General features: G+C 37.2%; 1 protein-coding gene across 2 annotated transcripts in view; it reads left to right on the plus strand.

Annotated features, from left to right (window-relative positions):
- Positions 1-258: 258 nt before the first annotated feature.
- The window catches only part of LOC137073273 (MSL complex subunit 3-like), a 196,930-nt gene continuing 177,686 nt past the window's right edge, over positions 259-19,502 (plus strand). Inside the window, exons 1-4 of one of the 2 annotated variants that reach the window (XM_067441597.1) lie at positions 259-466; positions 1,255-1,337; positions 1,568-1,663; positions 7,957-8,057. In XM_067441597.1, the coding sequence (XP_067297698.1) occupies positions 368-466; positions 1,255-1,337; positions 1,568-1,663; positions 7,957-8,057 (379 nt within the window). In that variant the 5' untranslated portion in view covers positions 259-367. The remainder of the gene's footprint in view (positions 467-1,254; positions 1,338-1,567; positions 1,664-7,956; positions 8,058-19,502) is intronic. The other variant, XM_067441596.1, reaches the window with a different exon arrangement.

Consider the following 19,502-nt stretch of genomic DNA (forward strand, 5'->3'; position numbering starts at 1 on the left):
CGCTTAAACAGGTCACATAACCTAGCTGCTTCATGGAATACCCCCCAGATAAAGCATAGTTTGTTTTGCGTTTCATAATTTGTCATGTCAATTCTTTACATCTTTGTCTGCGATTAAAAGACAGAAAAATCTTAAATTGTCAAGCGAATCTATTTTATTATGCCAAAAATCACCATTTCATGCACATATGGTCATAATTTCAAATTGCCGAACTTTTAAGGGACTTCCCTAAGCGTGAACATAAATAAACGTCATTTTCTTCTTCTTCTTCTTCTTGCGCACAGCTCTCTCTATCTTCCTCAACAAGGTATGCAACGGGTTAAGGAGCGGGGCTTCAGAGTCTACTCTTGTTCGCCACGATGAACAAATGAACTCTTGGGGAATGAAATTTAAATTCCATAAAGGAGAAAAAGTTCTCTGTTTTGAACCTGACCCATCCAAGGCCAAGGTGCTCTACGATGCAAAGGTAAGATACAGTAAGATCATGTTGCTACATATTTGTCTTGTTTTGGTGTTCTGCAGAAAAGTAAAGGTTTCCTTCTAGCATGTATGGATATTCTTTTTTTTCTCTCCACATTTCTTCAAATACATCTTTCGGCACCATCGTGGAACGGGAGCGGATTGCAATTATAGTTTCTAAGGATCACCAATATAACCAACTTTAATAACATGTAAACATATACAATCGACCATAGTGAGCGTTAAACGGATTTATATTATTAAAAGCCGATGGCGTTGCGTGGTTAAGAAACAGGAAAACTTATAGCACGTTAGCTCGCAGAAGTAGCTAGCGCTGCATCCGAGGCCTCCATTCTCATCATGCCCGATGAAGCAAAACATTTCAAGAAAATGAGTTGCATCAATACATTTTGAGTATATGCTGCGTTACACTAGTAACACCTAATATTAATAAAATTGCATGCATACAATTAAACTCAGCCAACTTAGCAACAGTTGTGACGTCAGCATTATGCGCCGCACAGACTGCTGAGGTGGCAGAGTGGGGGAAGGGCAGATGGGATGAATCCTCACTAGCCAGTAATGTAAGGTACACATACACACACGTGTGTGTGTGTGTGTGCGTGTGTGTATATATATATAGAGAGAGATACACACACACACGAGATATAATATATAACGTATAACACACACGTATATAACTTATATAAAATATAATGTATGTTTTACATATGTATTCCACACATTATATCGTGGGATTCTTACATTTGTGTTCATTTGCCTTTTGCGTTTCAGGTTGTTGACATAGCAACAGTAAAAGATGACAAGGGAAAAAGGATCCCAAAGTATCTGATTCATTTCAGTGGTTGGAACAGAAGGTAAGAAGAGGCCGCATGTTAGGCTTTTAACATTTGTGTATAATTATTTCGCATTTCCGCGGTACAGTGTTTTTATTTTTTATTTTTTTTATTTAGGGTTTTAACGTTATTGTAAGTATTTGATATTTTAACGGTACTATCTATCTAGTAAATGAAATGAAATGAAACTGCTAATGTTAGCCACGTTCAATGCGGCGAATCCGTTTGCTGAAGCATTTGTTGTTTTGCAGTTGGGATCGCTGGGCTGCAGAGGATCATGTGCTCAGAGATTCTGAAAATAATCGCAAATTACAACGAAAACTGGCACGCAAAGCTTTGGCTCGCATGTGAGTTTCTATGAGACGCTGTTTGTTCAGATTGTTCAGTTGTGTAAATGTTTTTGTCTACAACTGATAGGCATACTACCAGTAATGGTACAATGGAGATCTGGCTTTAAAGACCAGGGTCTTTAAAGCCAGATCTCCATTGTGTGTGTGTGTAATATATATATATATATATATATATATATATATATATATATATATATATATATATATATATATATATATATATATATATATATGTATATATATGTATATATATATATATATATATGTATATATGTGTGTTTAGATATCTACTAGCTTTAAAGGGATAGTTAATCCAAAAAAATAAATTTTCACCATTTAACTTACTCTCATTCACACCTTTTTCTAAATCCATGAGACTTTTGTTCACCTTAAAACAGACATTTCTTCATCAATTTCCTCATCATTATTGTCCTTCCATTGCAAGTCAACCCATCCAAAAAATTCAAGCTATAAACGTACATAAAGACATTGCGAAAGTAACCCTTATAAATTAAGGAGTTAAATCAAAGTTTTCTGGAAAGAATTCATTAAATTAAAGTGGCAGTTTAAGTATGAATAAATAATACTATGTATTTGGGGAGTACGCAATGTCACAAAATGTCACAAAGTACGCAGTGTGACATTTTACTATTAGTTAAGGGGTTGGTATTCAATTAAAGTTCCAAGAAATCTGGGCCCGTATTTATCAAGCTTCTCAAAGTGCTATTTTAGTCTTAAGTGCTGAGAATTCATGAAAATTACTCCTACTTTCAAACTTAAGCATAAAAGCAAGTTATCAAATGTCTTAAAGCTAAGAATCACTCTTACTCTCCCAGTTATTTAAGACAGCTAGAGAGGTCTCAAGTGGTTAGGAGTTTCCAGTAGGGGCTTGTGATGGCGCTGAGGAGACAGAGACGTACGCAAATCTTTCAATAGAGGGAGAATGTGTTCGAAATGTTTGACAAATAGTTAATCAAACAGTATCGTTTGGGTATAGCAGACATCATCTTTTTCAGCGCTGGTTAATGTTGGGTTTTATAATAAAAAAAACAACTGTTTGAGTAATTCATCAAGCAGTAGCGATCACTTCTGCCTCCTGCCATGTCAGTTTTCTTTTGGAATCCATGGTGGCTGATTATATATTTAAAAAAATCTAGGCTATATTTAGGCAGGTCATTTAACAGCACACCAGTCTTAATTTTTTTTAATTAAATGGATGAAAACATGTTTATCTTTCATTTAAAATTTGTATATTATAATGTATTCTCTTGAAAACTCTTTATTGTCAAATGTGTATTGGATGTAAACTCCTCTTAGTAATTTCACCATTCAATGTGAATTTATCTGAGAATATTCTTAAATAAGGACATCTATTCAGTGATTGGTTCATGCCTATGACATCATCCAAAATTCCATTTGTGGCACAGCAAAGTGTCGTAAATCAACTCTAAGGGTGCTTTCACACCTACCTTGTTTGGTCCGGATTTTCGGACTTTTCAGTTTGGTACGAACCAAAATTATAGGTGTGAAACCTCCCTATATATATATATATATATATATATATATATATATATATATATATATATATATATATATATATATATATATATATATATATATATATATATCCTCCTGGGACCCAGTAATAGACTTTTGTCCACTGTAGTGGACATTATATTTTAGTGAGTTTCTGTGACATCACACACGTCACAGTTTTGAGTCAGGATGTCCTTTATAGAGCACATTCAGGGCTTTGCAAAGATACCAAATGTTTAGAGGTGTCACCAGGACAACAACAACTTCTTGGTCTTTAAAAATGGCTGACATAAATGTTTAGAACTCTTATGGAAATATGATCATATTTTGTAATTATAATTTAAATCTGATTAATTTTCTAATTGTTTGTTATAAATCAACATCTCAGGAAAATGCTATGGGGTTTCTAATCTAAATATGACTCTTTGTTACAAAACAGGGCATTGATTTCATAAATGTCCACTGTAGAGGACACCGGGACTTAAATCAAGTTTATAAGGCATTTTGGAGACACAACAAGTAAATAGAAAAATAAATTACATATCAATATTTCTATGAAATATTACATATTATTATGAAAATGTTGCCAATTATTACTCCCCTTATTACACTTCTTTTTTTCATTACATGTTGCACCAAGAACACAATAATATGCAAATTAGATGCAATATACTGATACATTGTATTGAATGGGAAAATCCAAGTATGGCCATTTTACCCACATATTGCATAAAGTAAGATGGTATATCAAAGCATTCAGTTATATCTTTTATAACATAGCTCAGAATCATCTTTAAAAAAAGTTTGTTTTAAAAAAATCCTGAAACTTAAAAATGTATTCGTGAATTAAAAATAAATCCCATTGTTTTTGCCTATACATGCAATTTCATTTCATTAAAAAATTTTAACAACTGAGTCCTGGTGTCAACTACAGAGGACATATCATAAAATATGAATATAATATAATTTTACAAAAAAATTATCTGTCAATTTGTTTCTTATGCTCTAAACAATCTAATGACATGAAAAAATACAAAATTCAAAAAACTTTTTTTTTCTGGGTCCCAGGAGGATATATATATATATATATATATATATATATATATATATATATATATATATATATATGAAATGTCTGTGAGACAAGTAACGTTATATGCTGAGTTTCGGTTTATTTATGAGACCGCTCCAGTTCATGTGCAACGCAAATGATCACTCTGTCACGGGATGTCTGCTATATTATTTATTTAAGCTTATTTATTAAATTCAGGCAAATGATGAAACATTTATTAAAATTAAGATACAAAATACAAAGCTTTCTACAACACAAATCTTAATTATTTCTGACTCGATGTCTTTGACATATATTGCACATCTGTGCACATTTCATAATCAATATAGCCTAGATGAAATTTAAAAATAACATTATAATATTTAACATAACTATAAAATAAAACACATTGTTTAGCTAAAAAGCCTATCCTCTAGGAGCTCCTCCTTTCCTGTCGGCGCCGATATAATGTTTGCACAACGAGGACGTTCATTCTGTGAATTTGCCTCGAGTATAGTTGGTGCTGCAGATAGTAATGCCATAATATTAACAGTATTGCCAACGATATGCGTCTGTTCATTCATTCTTGTCAAAGTAAGCCGCTGTTGACAACACACTGACGTCAGACGCACGTCCGCGAACAAACCAATCAATGTTAAGATGCAGCCCACATAGATGATGACGACAGGACGCCAGTGCGTCATGTAAAATTCTTTGGTGCGCTGACATAACTGCAATGTGAAAGCAAACCAAAAAGAACCAAATGTCCAAACACAAACTTTGGTTCGGACCTTGGTGCGGACTTTCAGGTGTGAAAACACCCTAAGACTAGCACTTAAGATTTAGTCCTACACTTTACTTAAAGTGTGATTGGAATGCTTGATAACTAACTTTTAAGTGCAGCTTTGAGCCAAGATTTTTTTTTACTCTTAAGTCAATTCTTAGCAGTGTTCTTGTGAGTAATTCTAAGATGTTTGATAAATACGGGCCCTGGTCTCTTATGTTTCTTACACAGCAGAGGTCTGGGCCCGTATTTATCAAACATCTTAGAATTACTCACAAGAACACTGCTAAGAATTGACTTAAGAGTAAAAAAATTCTTGGCTCAAAGCTGTGCTAAAAAGTTAGTTATCAAGTGTCCCAATCATACTTTAAGTAAAGTGTAGGACTAAATCTTAAGTGCTAGTCTTAGAGTGCATTTACGACACTTTGCTGTGCCACAAATGGAATTTTGGATGATGTCATAGGCATGAACCAATCACTGAATAGATGTCCTTATTTAAAGGGTTACTTCAGCGATTAGCATATGGCTTTGTATCAGTAGAAACCCTGGAGAATATTCAAATTATTGTGCTTTCCCCCCTCATATCTCCCTGAGACGAGAGATTTATGCATTTTATTTCTGGAAAAATTCCTCCTATGATGCAAAATGACGATTTTTGCATCATAGGAGGAATGTTTGCCCAGAGGCTAAAGACTACAGCCAGCAGAGGGAGCTATTTCCGCATTTTTTGAATCTGCGCATGGGGGATGGGAGATAACACTCAGCTGGCAGGGAGAGCTCAGCTTGCAGACAGGATCATTTAAACGGAGCTATGGTGAGCAATGTAAGTCTTTTAACATCTCAAATTAATTTCTATGAAAGTTAAGCTTGCAAAGGCATGAACTGAAACGTGTGCCAGACTGAACTCCTGTGTGAATGTATGCCGCGAATGTAGTCGTGATTACCTCAGCTCTCATCACTCGTGCAGTTAGTGCTCAGGGCTGTGACACTCGCGCGGTGACTCACTCATTATATTGAACAGACACGTTCAGTTTTTAATTGTAGTGTCTTCTAACTCAGTCACAGTAATGAAGTTGGTGGTGTTGGGAATGGCCTCACAGGGCAGCGAAGCATTCTGGGAATTGTAGTCTTTCATCCCCATGGGACAAAAATACATTTTCTGTCTTTTCTCAGTCTAGAAGACACCAAATTCAAAAATAATTTCACATTTCTACTACATTGATGACCCAGTTTAAATACAGATTCATCTTCCCAGCGCTGAAGTACCCCTTTAAGAATATAAAGATAAATTCACATTGAATGGTGAAATTCCTAAGAGGAGTTTACATTCAATACACATTTGACAATAAAAAGTTTTCAAGAGAATACATTATAATATACACATTTTAAATGAAAGATAAACATGTTTTCATCCATGTAATTAATTTTTTTAAACTGGTGTACTGTTAAATTGCCTATATATATCCTAGATTTTTTTTATATATATATAATCAGCCACCATGGATTCCAAAAGAAAACCGACATGGCAGGAGAGAGAAACGATTGCTACTGCTTGCTGAATTACTCGAACAGTTTTTTATTTTATTTTATTTTTTTATAAAACCCAACATTAACCAGCGCTGAAAAAGATGATGTCTGCTCTGTCTAAACGATACTGTTTGATGAACTATTTGTCATCAAACATTTTCGAACACATTCTCCCTCTATTGAAAGATTTGCACACGTCTCTGTCTCCTCAGCGCCATCACAAGCCAGCTGTCTTAAATAACTGGGAGAGTAAGAGCTTTAAGAAATTTGATAACTTGCTTTTATACTTAAGTTTGAAAGTAGGAGTAAATGTCATGAATTCTCAGCACTTAAGACTAAAATAGCACTTTGAGAAGCTTGATAAATACGGGCTCTGGACAATACTTTTTTGGAGTAATTATACATTTACATTTGGGCAACAGTAGTACTTTGTAAAAGAAAAGTAATCCTAAACAATCAAAATAGTCATCAAAGATTCAAAGCAGTGGTGTTTAAGAATAAAAAAATAAAAACAACTTCAGTTAAGCCCTGTTATATATGAATATTAAAACGTAAGATTAGGGCATTATTATTTTTACATTTAGATACATATGTAAATCTGAAGGCTACTATAGGCTACAAAATAATGAAGGTTCAGGGTTTTCCTCTTAAATGTTTTCTCCTAAAAAAAAGTTTCCCCCTAAATTTTGCTTTAATTACTAAACACAGGCAAAGTGTGCATACTAATCGAAACGCCTTCATGAACCGAAAACAAAGGTTACTAGTAATTTTAATATTTTATTTGTCTTTCCTTGCCATCTACTAATTCTTTCCCTAATTATTGCATAGTTTATTATAGAATTACCTTAACTTCCTGATTAATAATGATAAATGCAGATGGAAAAAAGTTTTGTCAACTTTTATTTAAATTGTCTATTAATATATTTACTAATATAATAGGAAAAATATTTGTACTTGCTGCATTTTCATTCTCTGCAGTGTTTTAGTGAAAGTATAAATATATTTTACAACTCACCATCTTTCATTTACTGTTAAAATAACTCTTAATCTCTAATTTTTTGCTTTTGCCTCTAGACAAAAATATTAGAGAATATAGCACCGGAAGATCATTACTATAAACGACCCTCAGCGCTTTTGGTGTGAACTGCTCTTTTGGTTTGACATGCGGCTCACTTTAAACTGTAGAAATGGTAAAATGGTGCTACAGTTTTGTCTCATTGTCATTTTGTCTAGCTGGTCTGGTTCTGGGCCCTGGCTTGGTTCTAACCAGACCGCGAGTCCGCAATTTGAGGATGCCTGTTATAGTTCATCATAGTGTGACTGCTTAAGGCCGATTAGATGCCATGAAATCAGTATATTGTATTTTAAAAATTGTATTTATTTCCTGTACAGGAGGAAAAAGGGATGGAAGAAGCGACGTTGTCGTCTGCCAGGTGTTAACCCAAACTTGAAGTCCCTGACTGAAGAGGAAAAAGAGAAGAGTGATGATGCTTGTGAGTATTTAAAGGGTTACTTCAGCGATTTAGCATTAAGCTTTGTATCATTTGAAACACGGGAGTATATTCGAATGATCGTATAGTTAGACTTTTCAAATGAATTCCTATGAAAGTTAAGATTCCATAGGCATGCCAGGGTTTTTCCAGGGTCAGAAATGGACTTCGGTGGTGGCTGACCAGACATGGTCATCCACATACACGAATGCACATGCACACATGCGCACACACACCAGCAGTAAAAGTATCTACCCGCGTGATCTGTGAGCCCAATACTGACAATAAATGTAATTTATTATTATGTTTTTTAATCTAATTTTGATATCTAGTTTTTTTATTTTTATTAATCATGATCTCGGAGTTAAGCATGTTCATGTCTTCTTTATAGTCTGCAGGTAAATGTTCAGACCCCAAAACTGGCCACAGGCTCAGCACATAGCACATGATTTCTGTTGACATTATAATACAGTAGTCATCACTAACTAAGCATTAGCTTCTCATGACTTCATCATGTTTGTGGCCCCTCAACTAATGTGGTGACATGGTCCTTTAAAGCATTTAAAGTTATTAATGATGGCATTGTGAAATGACATGGATATGTACATGAAAGTTCAAGCCTTTGCACACAGTTATCGTAAGTTTTTCATAGTTTAATGTGATGTACAGATAATTATTGAAGTCGATAAATTCAAGTTCACGTAAACTCTTCCCTCCCTCTGATGCGGTGTCGCGTCATGACAGTCAACACGATGATGATTCAATATTCCTGTTATTATTCTTAAATAGTTTACAGAAAATGCTTAACAAACTATTGCATAGATAAGCTATAAGGCCTAAAGGACGCATTAAGTAAGGGATAATGTACACCCAGCCGGTTGTTATCGCAGAATAAACCCCAACAGAGTGATCAGGACCCCAAAGCGAAGCTATTCTCAAATAAATAATTATTAGACACAAAATATTGTCTTGAGATTCAATATTTTATTAGTTCTTATGCAAAGCTTCCGCGAAGAAAAACAGTTCCAACCTGCTTTAAGCCTTTATCTATTGCTGCTAAATGTTGAAAATGAATGCTGAAAGGGTTAGTTCACCCAAAAATGAAACCAAGTCTATGATTTACTCACCCTCAAGTCATTATAGGTGTATATGACATTCTTCTTTCAGACAAATACAATCGGAGTTATATTTAAAAAGTCCAGGCTAACGTTAATCCAAGCAGTAGCCTAGTTGTAGTTGTGTTTGAAGTCCATAAAAATGCAGCTCTCCGTCAAATAACGTGCTCCACACGGCTCCGATGGGTTAATAGAGCCTTCTGATTCGAATCGATGCGTTTGTGTAAGAAAAATATCTATATTAAAAACATTATAAAGGAAACCTGCCTTGAAGTCTTCCATTGTAACCGGCTGTTTAAGCCACAAGATGGTGCCAGCGTTAAGAATTGAAGTAGTACCGGTCAAGTAACTCGTAGTACCCGTATGAGCGGGTGTTATCTGGAAATAACGTACCGCTGGAATGCGCGATTGACCAATCAGAATCAAGCATTTCACAGAGCCGTGTAATATCTCTTTCATTTGTGCTTTTAATGTTGTGAAGCGGAAGCGAGCATGGCCTCTGCACGTGTGCTTGCTATGACTCCGTGTTTCTTCAAGCACATCATTCTGCGCACAGGATGCGCATTAGCGCATGCACGCTTTGTGCTGCTCTATATTGAAGTCTTTCATATTATAATACTGTTGGCCAATAAAATGCTGTTATCGTTTCTTTTTCAGTCCTGTGTATAAATATATTTTTGGTAGTTTATTTATTTAGAATCAACAAAGGCACATTACAAAGGCCTAGGCTGTTATGTTTTAAATTATCAAAAGATTTGACTACACTGCAAAAAATTATCTTATTTGGTATTTGTTTCTTGTTTTCAGTCCAAATATAAATAAAAATTAAGTGAGTCTTTGCTTAAAACAAGCAAAATGATCTGCCAATCCGGTGAGGGAAATAATCTTCTTTCTGTTTGGGACAAAAACAAGAAACAAGATTTCAATCAGAAACAATAATATTGAATATTATTTTTCTTACTTCACTGGCAAATCATTTAGCTTGTTTTAAGCAAAAACTAACTTGATTTGGATTTTATTTTCAACAAAACAAGAAAAAATATCTTAAGTCCTTTTACTTGTAAATGAATATTGCTTTAAGAATGTTTAGGTATTTAGACCAAACAAGACAAAAATAGCAACATATGATATACGGGACTGAAAAATAAATGATAACAATCTTTTATTGTGCTAAAGTATTATAATATGAAATACTTCAATAGGCAACACAAAGCGCGCATGCGCTAATGCACATCTCGTGCGCAGAATAATGTGCTTGAAGCAACATGGAGTCATAGTGCACACGTGAAGAGGCAACGCTTCCGCTTCACAACAAGCACAAAGGAAAGAGATATTAATGCGTACTCTATGCTTAATAGCCTATCTATGCAATATTTTGTTAAGCCTTTTCTGAAAACAATTTTAAGTATAATAACAGGAATATTGAATCATCATCGTGTTTACTGTCATAACGCGACGCCACAGCAGAGGGAGTTTACGTGAACTTGAATTTATCGACTTCAATATTCATCTGTACCTCACATTAAACTATGAAAAATCTTATAACTGTGTTTAAAGGCTTGAACTTTCATGTACATATCCATGTCATTTCACAATGCCATCATTAATAACGCATCATTGCTTTATAGGATGTCACCACATTAGTTGTGGGGCCACAAACATGAAGTCATGAGAAGCTAATGCTTAGTTAATGATGACTACTGTAATATAATGTCAACAGAATTCATGTGCTATGTGTTGAGCCTGTGGCCAGTTTTGGGGTCTGACCATTTACCTGCAGGCTATGAAGATGACATGAATATGCCTAACTCAGAGATCATGATTAATAAAAAACTTTAGTTAAAGGGTTACTTCAGCGATTAGCATATGGCTTTGTATCAGTAGAAACCCTGGAGTATATTCAAATGATTGTGCTTCCCTCTGAAAAGGTCCGTTGGCCATCAATAACATTATGTGTAACGTTATTTGTATATATTTTTTATATCAATACAGTTAGTAATTTGTACTGGCATTTAAACATTAAACTTTACTTATATTTACTAGGGTTATAACAAATGTTTGGTAACGTAAATAAAAGCATTGTGGCAAGCAGCGAGGTGAGGGACCGTGAGAGCTGGCCGGTGGAGTGATAATGAGCAGCAGCTGATCGCCACACCGGTCTCGGCTCACGGCAGAGTGACCGGAGTATAAATGGAGGGGCGTGGAAGACGAGAGAGGACTAGGCCTGTACTTTATGTGATGGTTTGTTTATGTTTTAATATGTGTGTGCGGGCAGTCCCCCGTGAGGGGCTGCCCGCGTTACTTTCGTTTTGTTTATTATTTATTATAAAGTTGTTGAACGTTCGCCGGTTCCCGCCTCCTTCCTTCACATCTACAAACACCATACAAGCATATTTGCCCCGTTCACACTCCGACTCCGCGAACGTCTGAAGATAGCAAAGCTGCGCGCATAGGATCGTGGGTGATTTGAGAACGGGAAGAGCGCAAAGGCTACTCGTGTGCATCCTTTCCTGTATATGACATATTTTTCGAACGAAGGACTCAGTCCTTGGTTGAAATTCCGAGGATCCTCGACATTGAAACAGTCCTTCATCGGATGTCGATGACGTAGCATCCTTAGAATTCTGGCTTCCGAGGATCCTTCCTTGACATTGAGAAACGCCTATCGTCAATTTGCGCCATCGGAGGAATTGTTGGCCAGAGGCTAAAGACTACAGCCAGCAGAGGGAGCCATTTCCGCATGTTTTCAACTTGCGCGTGGGGGATGGGAGATCACACAGCACTCAACTGCAGCCTCATGGCCGTTTCACACCGCAAGCGTGAGCGGCGTGTGAGCAGCGCGCATTTTTTTCGGTGCCCATGTTAATGAATCAGTGCATTCACACCGGGAGCAGGAGCAGCGCGTGAGCGCCGAGCAGGAGCGGATCGTGAGCAGCAGTGAAGCGGGGGTTTCGGCTGCGAGCCTATTTTTGCTGCGCTGCTGACGCTCTTGACGCTCAATTAAAGTGAAAGCACACTTTTAAAGGACAAAATAAATGTGATTTCACACAAAAAGTGCCTAAAATGCACACAGGAAGCATGTGTAGAGTATTTGAACAATAACTGGAGACGGTCGCGAGACGATCTCGCGAGACATCAGGTACGATCTAACATGGCGGCGCCCTGAACTCAGCTAAAACAAAACAGAACGATCTCCTCGTAAGTACTTTACTATTTCAACGTCGATCACTTCAAATAACAGAACCGGATTAAAGCCCATCGTGGAATACCTGGAAAAGTTCATAGACAGCTACTTCAACAATTTGACCAACATGCCACAACCCCAAAAGAAACAACCGCGCCGGGAATACTCAGCAGAGTCCGAGGATGGAACTACTACAACAATAGAGGTGGGACTTCTAGAATCCATAAACAATAAACTGGCAATTCTTGAACTGCTCCATCAAGACATCAAAGATCTTAAAACCAGCCTTAAGTTCAGTCAATCACAGATTGACTCATTGCAAAAAGACAATAAAGAAATGCATACAAAGATATCAGAACTCACAGCAACAATTACACATATTACAAACGAAAATAAACTATTGAAAGATTCCGTATTAGACATCCAGTGCCGCAGCATGCGAGACAACCTGATCTTTTCGGGTATACCAGAACAAATCCAAGATAACCCGGAACAAGCAATTAAAGATTTCATGCATTCTTCTCTTAAACTCCCACTATAATCTGTCAACAATATTACCTTCCACCGCGTCCACCGCCTCGGATCTAACAAAAATGCACTAAACGACCGCGTCCCATCATTGCAAAATTCGAGCATTACAAACAGAAAGAATTGGTTAAGAGCAAGGGCAGAGAACTGCGCGGAACTACATTCGGGCTTAACGATCAATACCCTCGAGAGATTCAGGACAGACGGAGAATATTGATTCCGGTCATGAAACAATTTCGCCAAAATGGAAGGAAAGCAGTTCTCACTGTAGACCGACTATATGTAGACGGCCAACTTTACAGGAATGACACTATGTACTGGTTATAATCCATCACGAAGAAAAAAGAAAAGAAAAAAAACATGCCGCCAATGAATGCACTACAAGATAAATAATAATCACCTACTTAACGTATTCAAATGTTTTCTGTATATTCGTTTGGAAAAAAGAGTTATTACTGTTGCATGTGGAGTTTGTCTGACACTGAATATATACTACTTGTATATTTTATATCATATAATAGGGTACAGATATTTATGATAAATATTGAACAAAGCTATATAAACATCATAACATAGAATGTCACATCTTAAATTAGTTAGCTGGAACGTACGAGGCATCAACTCAGCAGCTAAAAGGTCCAAAATTTTAAACCACATCAAAAAATCCTTTAACTCAAAGAAAAGAGGTGTAGCTATATTAATTAATACAAACATAACTGTTATTAATCACTCAGCCATATGTGACCCAGACGGACGATATGTTATTATCAATATAATCTTTGACAATAAATCACTGACCATTGCTAATATCTACGGACCAAACACAGATGATCCCCAATTTTTCCATAATTTTTTCTCCTCAATAGCTAGCCTTTCCCAATCAGCCATCATAATCGGAGGAGACTTTAATACAGTTATAGATCCAACTCAAGACAAATCGAATACACCACCACATTTTAAACCATGGCAATCTACAGAAACCATTAAACAGTACATGAATGACCTAGGTCTTGGCGATAGCTGGAGACTTAAAAACTCAAACTCAAGAGAATACAGTTATTTTTCAGCAGTTCATAAATCATATTCACGCATTGATTATTTTTTGACAAGCAATTCCCTCATCCCGGATATTTTAAATACAACAATAAACCCTATCATCATCTCTGATCATGCACCAATCTCTATAACTATGTCTAATAGAAACAATACTAAATATAGCTGCAAGCAGCAATTGTCGGGGCCAAGCGCAAAGAAGAAGACAAGACATGCCAGCATGGCTGGAAGTGTCAAACCAACTGCAACAATGAGCCATTAAAGAATTATTAAGTTGATTTTAGGCAAAAAAGCAGTACAATATTAAATACAGTCAATAATAATGATTTAATGGTTTATAATTTTCGACCAATAGGTGGCACTGTTACTAAACTGATGTGGTGTAGTCAGATTGAGGAGACAATGACACATGCAAAGTTTGGTGTCAATATGTCAAAGCATTGCAGAGATACAGCCTCAAGAGTCATTTTTGCATCAGAGCTCAACTGCGTTGCTGTGGTATATGACAACTGTTTTGTCTATCAACACGAAATCCATAATTATTTGTTCACATGGTCTGAAGACGATACGATTTAATTTTGGTGAAAATTTGACAAACGGTCTAGGACGAGTTTGAAAAAGTAGGTTTTTAACCAATAACAAGATAGAGGGGAGAGAGGTTTGCCAAATATGGGAAAAATTGGTATCTATGTTCTCGGCATGAGCCATAGAATGTTTTATAACCAGTCTCATTGCAATAGGCTAATTTAATCAAAAGTTATTAGCATTTTTGTACACTTTATTACAACTTTTGACCACAAGGTCGCGTTGCCCGAAAACTTTTTGAGTACCTTCAGGACATAGAGCGGAAGACACATACTGAGTTTTGTAATTATACACTAATGCATTCGTAAAGTATAGCATATGCATTTTACACCCTAATACTGCATTGAAGTCAATGGGAATTTCATGTTTTGTTCTATTATAGCACCACCAAGAGGCACAATCCCACCATTTTTTATATGTCCTCAGAGTGAGCCCATACATATGTGTGTCGAGTTTGGTGAAAATATCTCATTTTGAGTTATAAACAGTTGTATGAAAAAAACACGTAAAAAATGACTGACACCTGACTTTGATTGGATTTTACTACCCCTTACTATCAATATTTTGACATTTGGGAATTAGTGTATAGCTATCGACCTATGTTTCCGAACTTCCGGCGCTGGTTTCGTCTCGATCGGAATGAAAATATAGAATGAACTACTATTAGATATTACATATTTTAAGAAGTAAAATGAGTTTTTAAAGGAAGGGACATTTAATGGGATTTGTATGTTTCATTTTATTGTTGTGGATTTAATTAGGGCCCGAGCACTGATGGTGGTCTACATGTCAATATTTAGTCAGTTATATTGTCACTTGTGGGCAAGAGTAAATTGTGATTAACTACTAATTAAGATTGAACCAAAACAACATCATATTTGGTCAGTCTAATAGTTAATAGACTTAATGATGTTAAATTTCAAAGATCTTGAGTTTTGTTGAACATGTCCGTGGTATCCTGACAAAGTCTGATGTTTCGGCAAAATTTTAGTTATTCATAGTGCCACTAGCTGGTCAAGTCGCCTTTATTTATATAGCACTTTTAACAAGTCCAGTTTCAAAGCAGCTTCACAGTTTTAACAGGAAAATAATGCAACAGATTTTGTACAACTGCTCTGTTGAAAATGGTGATGTTATCCAGCTAATTTCAATTATCATGTAGTGTCAATGCGGGCAGATCAGTAATATAGTTGAAATTTAGTTGTCCCCAACTGAGCAAGCCAAGCCAAAGGCAACGGTGGCAAGGAACCAAAATTCCTTCAGGGCCAGGATGGAGATAAAAAAATCTTGAAACCAGGCTAAGTCGGGGTGCCAGTTCTCCTCTGGCCGACGAACAAACAGTGTATGATTATTATTTTGCGTATAACAGTGTATGATTATTTTTTACCTTTTAAACTGGCAACATTACAGTTCAGAAGTCATATTAGATAAATAGATATTCGTAAGATCATTTGATAGATTGGAGTTGTCGTGCCGGAGACAAGTTTATAAGTTTATATCTTTTCGAGTCTGCATTTACAGGGCAGAGTTTAATTGACACACTCTCTTCAGACATTTCAGGGATGCATTGGTCATGTCCTGGCACAGGTCCACCCTCTGATCAGAGTACAGCCCAGTAGCAGGAAGTGTGGCAAATACAAATGATTGATATAGTCCTCCTATTTTTATATACTTAAATGCATATTGCCCACCGTGCTCTGTGTTCCTACAACCACAAGGTAGTGGTGGCACAGTTGCGAGGACCCTTTTAGCTTCAATGTAGTTTTGTATTTTTTACTTTTTGGGACCTCAGGAAGAGTAGTCACTGCCTAGGTATTGGCTAATGGGGATCCAAATAAACAAATAAACTTAGATCATAGATGGGAAAGAGCATTCATGGGTAAATTAACTAAGGAAAAATATAATATCATAGCTTTTTTAGGTGTCCTCAAAGGGGTCCATAAATATATGTCAAATTTGTTGTAAATATCTAATTTTCTTTTAAAGTTATAGCAAAATATATTTGAGAGCATGGGCTGCATTGATTGGATTTTTTTTTTCTTCCAAAATTTTGGCTTTGTTTTGGTCATTATTGTTTAGCTATTGACCTATGTAAGTATTCAGAATTTCCTCATAGACTATCATGGCACCAAGGATAAAGACAATGAATGCCCATTTTCATCTGACTAATGTTTGGGTGTGTATATTGCCAGTTTCATGAGTTTTTCCCCTGTTATAGCGCCACCAAGTGATCAATCGTTGCGATTTTTTTCATGTGATCTCAGACTGATCTCACTCACACGTGACCTTAATTTGGTGGAAATATCTCGTTCTGTTCACAAGTTATAGCCATTTTATTAAATAAGGTCCCGGTCACATCAAACATTTTGGCTCCCCTTAGCAACCATAAATCAAAATGTTTTTTTTTTTTTTGATAATTCTTGATAGTCTCTCTCCAGAGAACATTTCTGCAGTGGTTTGGTTCCGATCAGTCAAATAAGCTGGGAGTAATTTGCAAAAGTAGGTTTTACAAAAAACCTAAAATATCTCGAAATTGGCGCCTGAAGGGCGAGCAAATCCGAGATATGCATTTTGTTCGTCTCGAGCCAAGGATTCCAGCAATATAAGACACTCGAGGCTAAGCCTTACGGTTGAGGAGTTATGAGCCGTTTCGTACTTTTGGTCGCCGTTTCGTACTTTTGATCGCTGTAGCGCCCCCGTCAGGCCGATCGGGGCGGGCTTCGGTGACGTCTGCAGTGGTTGTGAGTACTACCAGCCCTGAAAGTTTCAAGTCTCTACGACTTACGGTTTGGTCTGCCCGAGCAGTTTTAGCTGGAAAATGATGCATCATGGGGAAATGAACAGTTCCAATAGGGGTTCAGCCTGACGCCTGACTTTGATTGGATTTTACTACCCCTTACTATCAAAATTTTGAGATTTGGCCTTACGATTGTGCCTAGCGACCTATGTTTCCGAACTTCTGACGCTGGTTTCGTCTCGATCGGACCAGTGGTTTCGAAGATATCGGCTAATTTTCTTAAAGCGCTAAATTACAACGGTGCACAAACCATACGCCGAAACCTGGCAAGTGTGGTATCGTTGGACTCGGCAACGATTCAGGAGTCTAAGGAGATGAGTCCCGTGAAAACTAGGTGGCGCTGTTTCGAAACTTCTCAGGCTACTTCAGGGCATCGTGGTGATGACCCATGCCGAGTTTCGTAACAATCCGTTCATGCGTTCATAAAATACAGCATTTTGGCACATAATTCAAGATGGCCGACAGCCAAAATGGCCGACATGGTAAAATTGGACATCAGTCGACTCGGCATGACGTCTCGAATCTGACGAGACCACTTTTGTGATTTTTGGGCAAACGGTTCAGCAAAAAAAAACAAAAATAGCCATTTTTCCTATCTCCGGGCCAATAGGTGGCGCTGCGCCGAAACGCAGCAGGTTGCCTCAAGACATGCTTGTGCCGACATGTACCAAGTTTGGTCTGAATACGATAAAGCGTTGCGGAGATACAGCCATACGTCTGTTTTCGCAAGCGCTACGTAAAATTTGTTTGCGCGTTTAACGGAAAAGATTTGACGAATCAACTTGAATTCCATAACTTTTTGTCGACACTGGCTGAAGATGATCTGGTTCAATTTTCGTGCAAATCGGACGAACAGTCTAGGACGAGTTCGCAAAAGTAGGATTTTGAGGAAATTCAAAATGGCGGGAAACATATAATGTCGGAAATGACGTCATAGGGTGCTTTCGGATTGGCACGAGCTCAGAAATCTGAGGAAACAAGAATTTTGTTTCTAACCCTTAAGGTTCAAAAGTTATTAGCATAAACATGAGTGCAACTTTGGACAGGTGGTAGCGCTAGAGGGATTGAGTTGGAGACACCAAAATTGGTGTATTTAATGTTGGGACTGCCCTCTATCAGAATGTCAAATCGTTACAACTTTCCCGCAAACGGTTCTATGGGCTGCCATAGACCTCCATGGCGGAAGAAGAAAGTGCGACAACGGTTTCAATAGGTGCCTCCGCACCTTCGGTGCTTGGCCCCTAATAAAAAGGCAATAAAAAGGGTATAAAAAGGCCTATAAAAAATAGACCATAGGGTTTGAGCACTTGAGTTTTGAGCTGCTGGTTGCTAAAACTTTATCAAGCCTGGTGACATGTGCATATTGCAGAGGTCAAAGGTCAATTTTTGCATTTTCAGCTCATTTATCATGAAAATGGGGTGTTTTTTTTAATTTATTTTTTTACCTTTTAAACTGGTATGCCTCTACTGATGGCCCGATCTCCGCCAAAGTTTGCACGCGTCTTTACAATAATGCGGCGCACATGCTCAGCCGATTTGGTGAAGTTCTGCGCAAAGCAGGCAATTTTTAGTCATTTAAATGTCATTTTGCATAGGATAATATAGGGCATTTGTTTTTCACCAGTTTAACAGTTGGAGGGCCCGATCTCCGCCAAAGTTTGCACGCGTCTTTACAATAATGCGGCGCACATGCCCAGCCGATTTGGTGAAGTTCTGCGCAGAGCAGGCAATTTTTAGTCATTTAAATGTCAATTTGCATAGGATAATAATAGGGCATTTGTTTTCACCAATTTAACAGTTAAAGCGCCCCGGCGGCCATAAAAGTCTGCAAGCCTCTTTAGGGTCACGTGACGCATGCGCACGCGTGATTTCGTAAAGCTGTATGCCAATCAGGCAGGAAGAGGGCCGCTTTCAGGCCTTTAATGGGATTTTCCATAGAAATACATCATTTTGACCCCTTTTTTTAACCATTATAGCGCCACCAAGTGGCCGGTCCCCACGTCCTTTTTCACTTGGCCACAGAATGAGCTCTTACATAGGCGTGCTGAGTTTGGTGAAAATACCTCATTCCGTTCACGAGTTTTAGCCAATTTAGTAAAAGGGGCTACTCCCCCTTCCAACGTTTTGGCTGCCTTTAGGGTCCAGGAACCCAAATTTCCGTTTTTTTTAAATGACTTTTGACAATT

Source organism: Pseudorasbora parva, chromosome 4 (assembly GCF_024679245.1).
Source record: "Pseudorasbora parva isolate DD20220531a chromosome 4, ASM2467924v1, whole genome shotgun sequence".
NCBI lineage: Eukaryota > Metazoa > Chordata > Actinopteri > Cypriniformes > Gobionidae > Pseudorasbora > Pseudorasbora parva.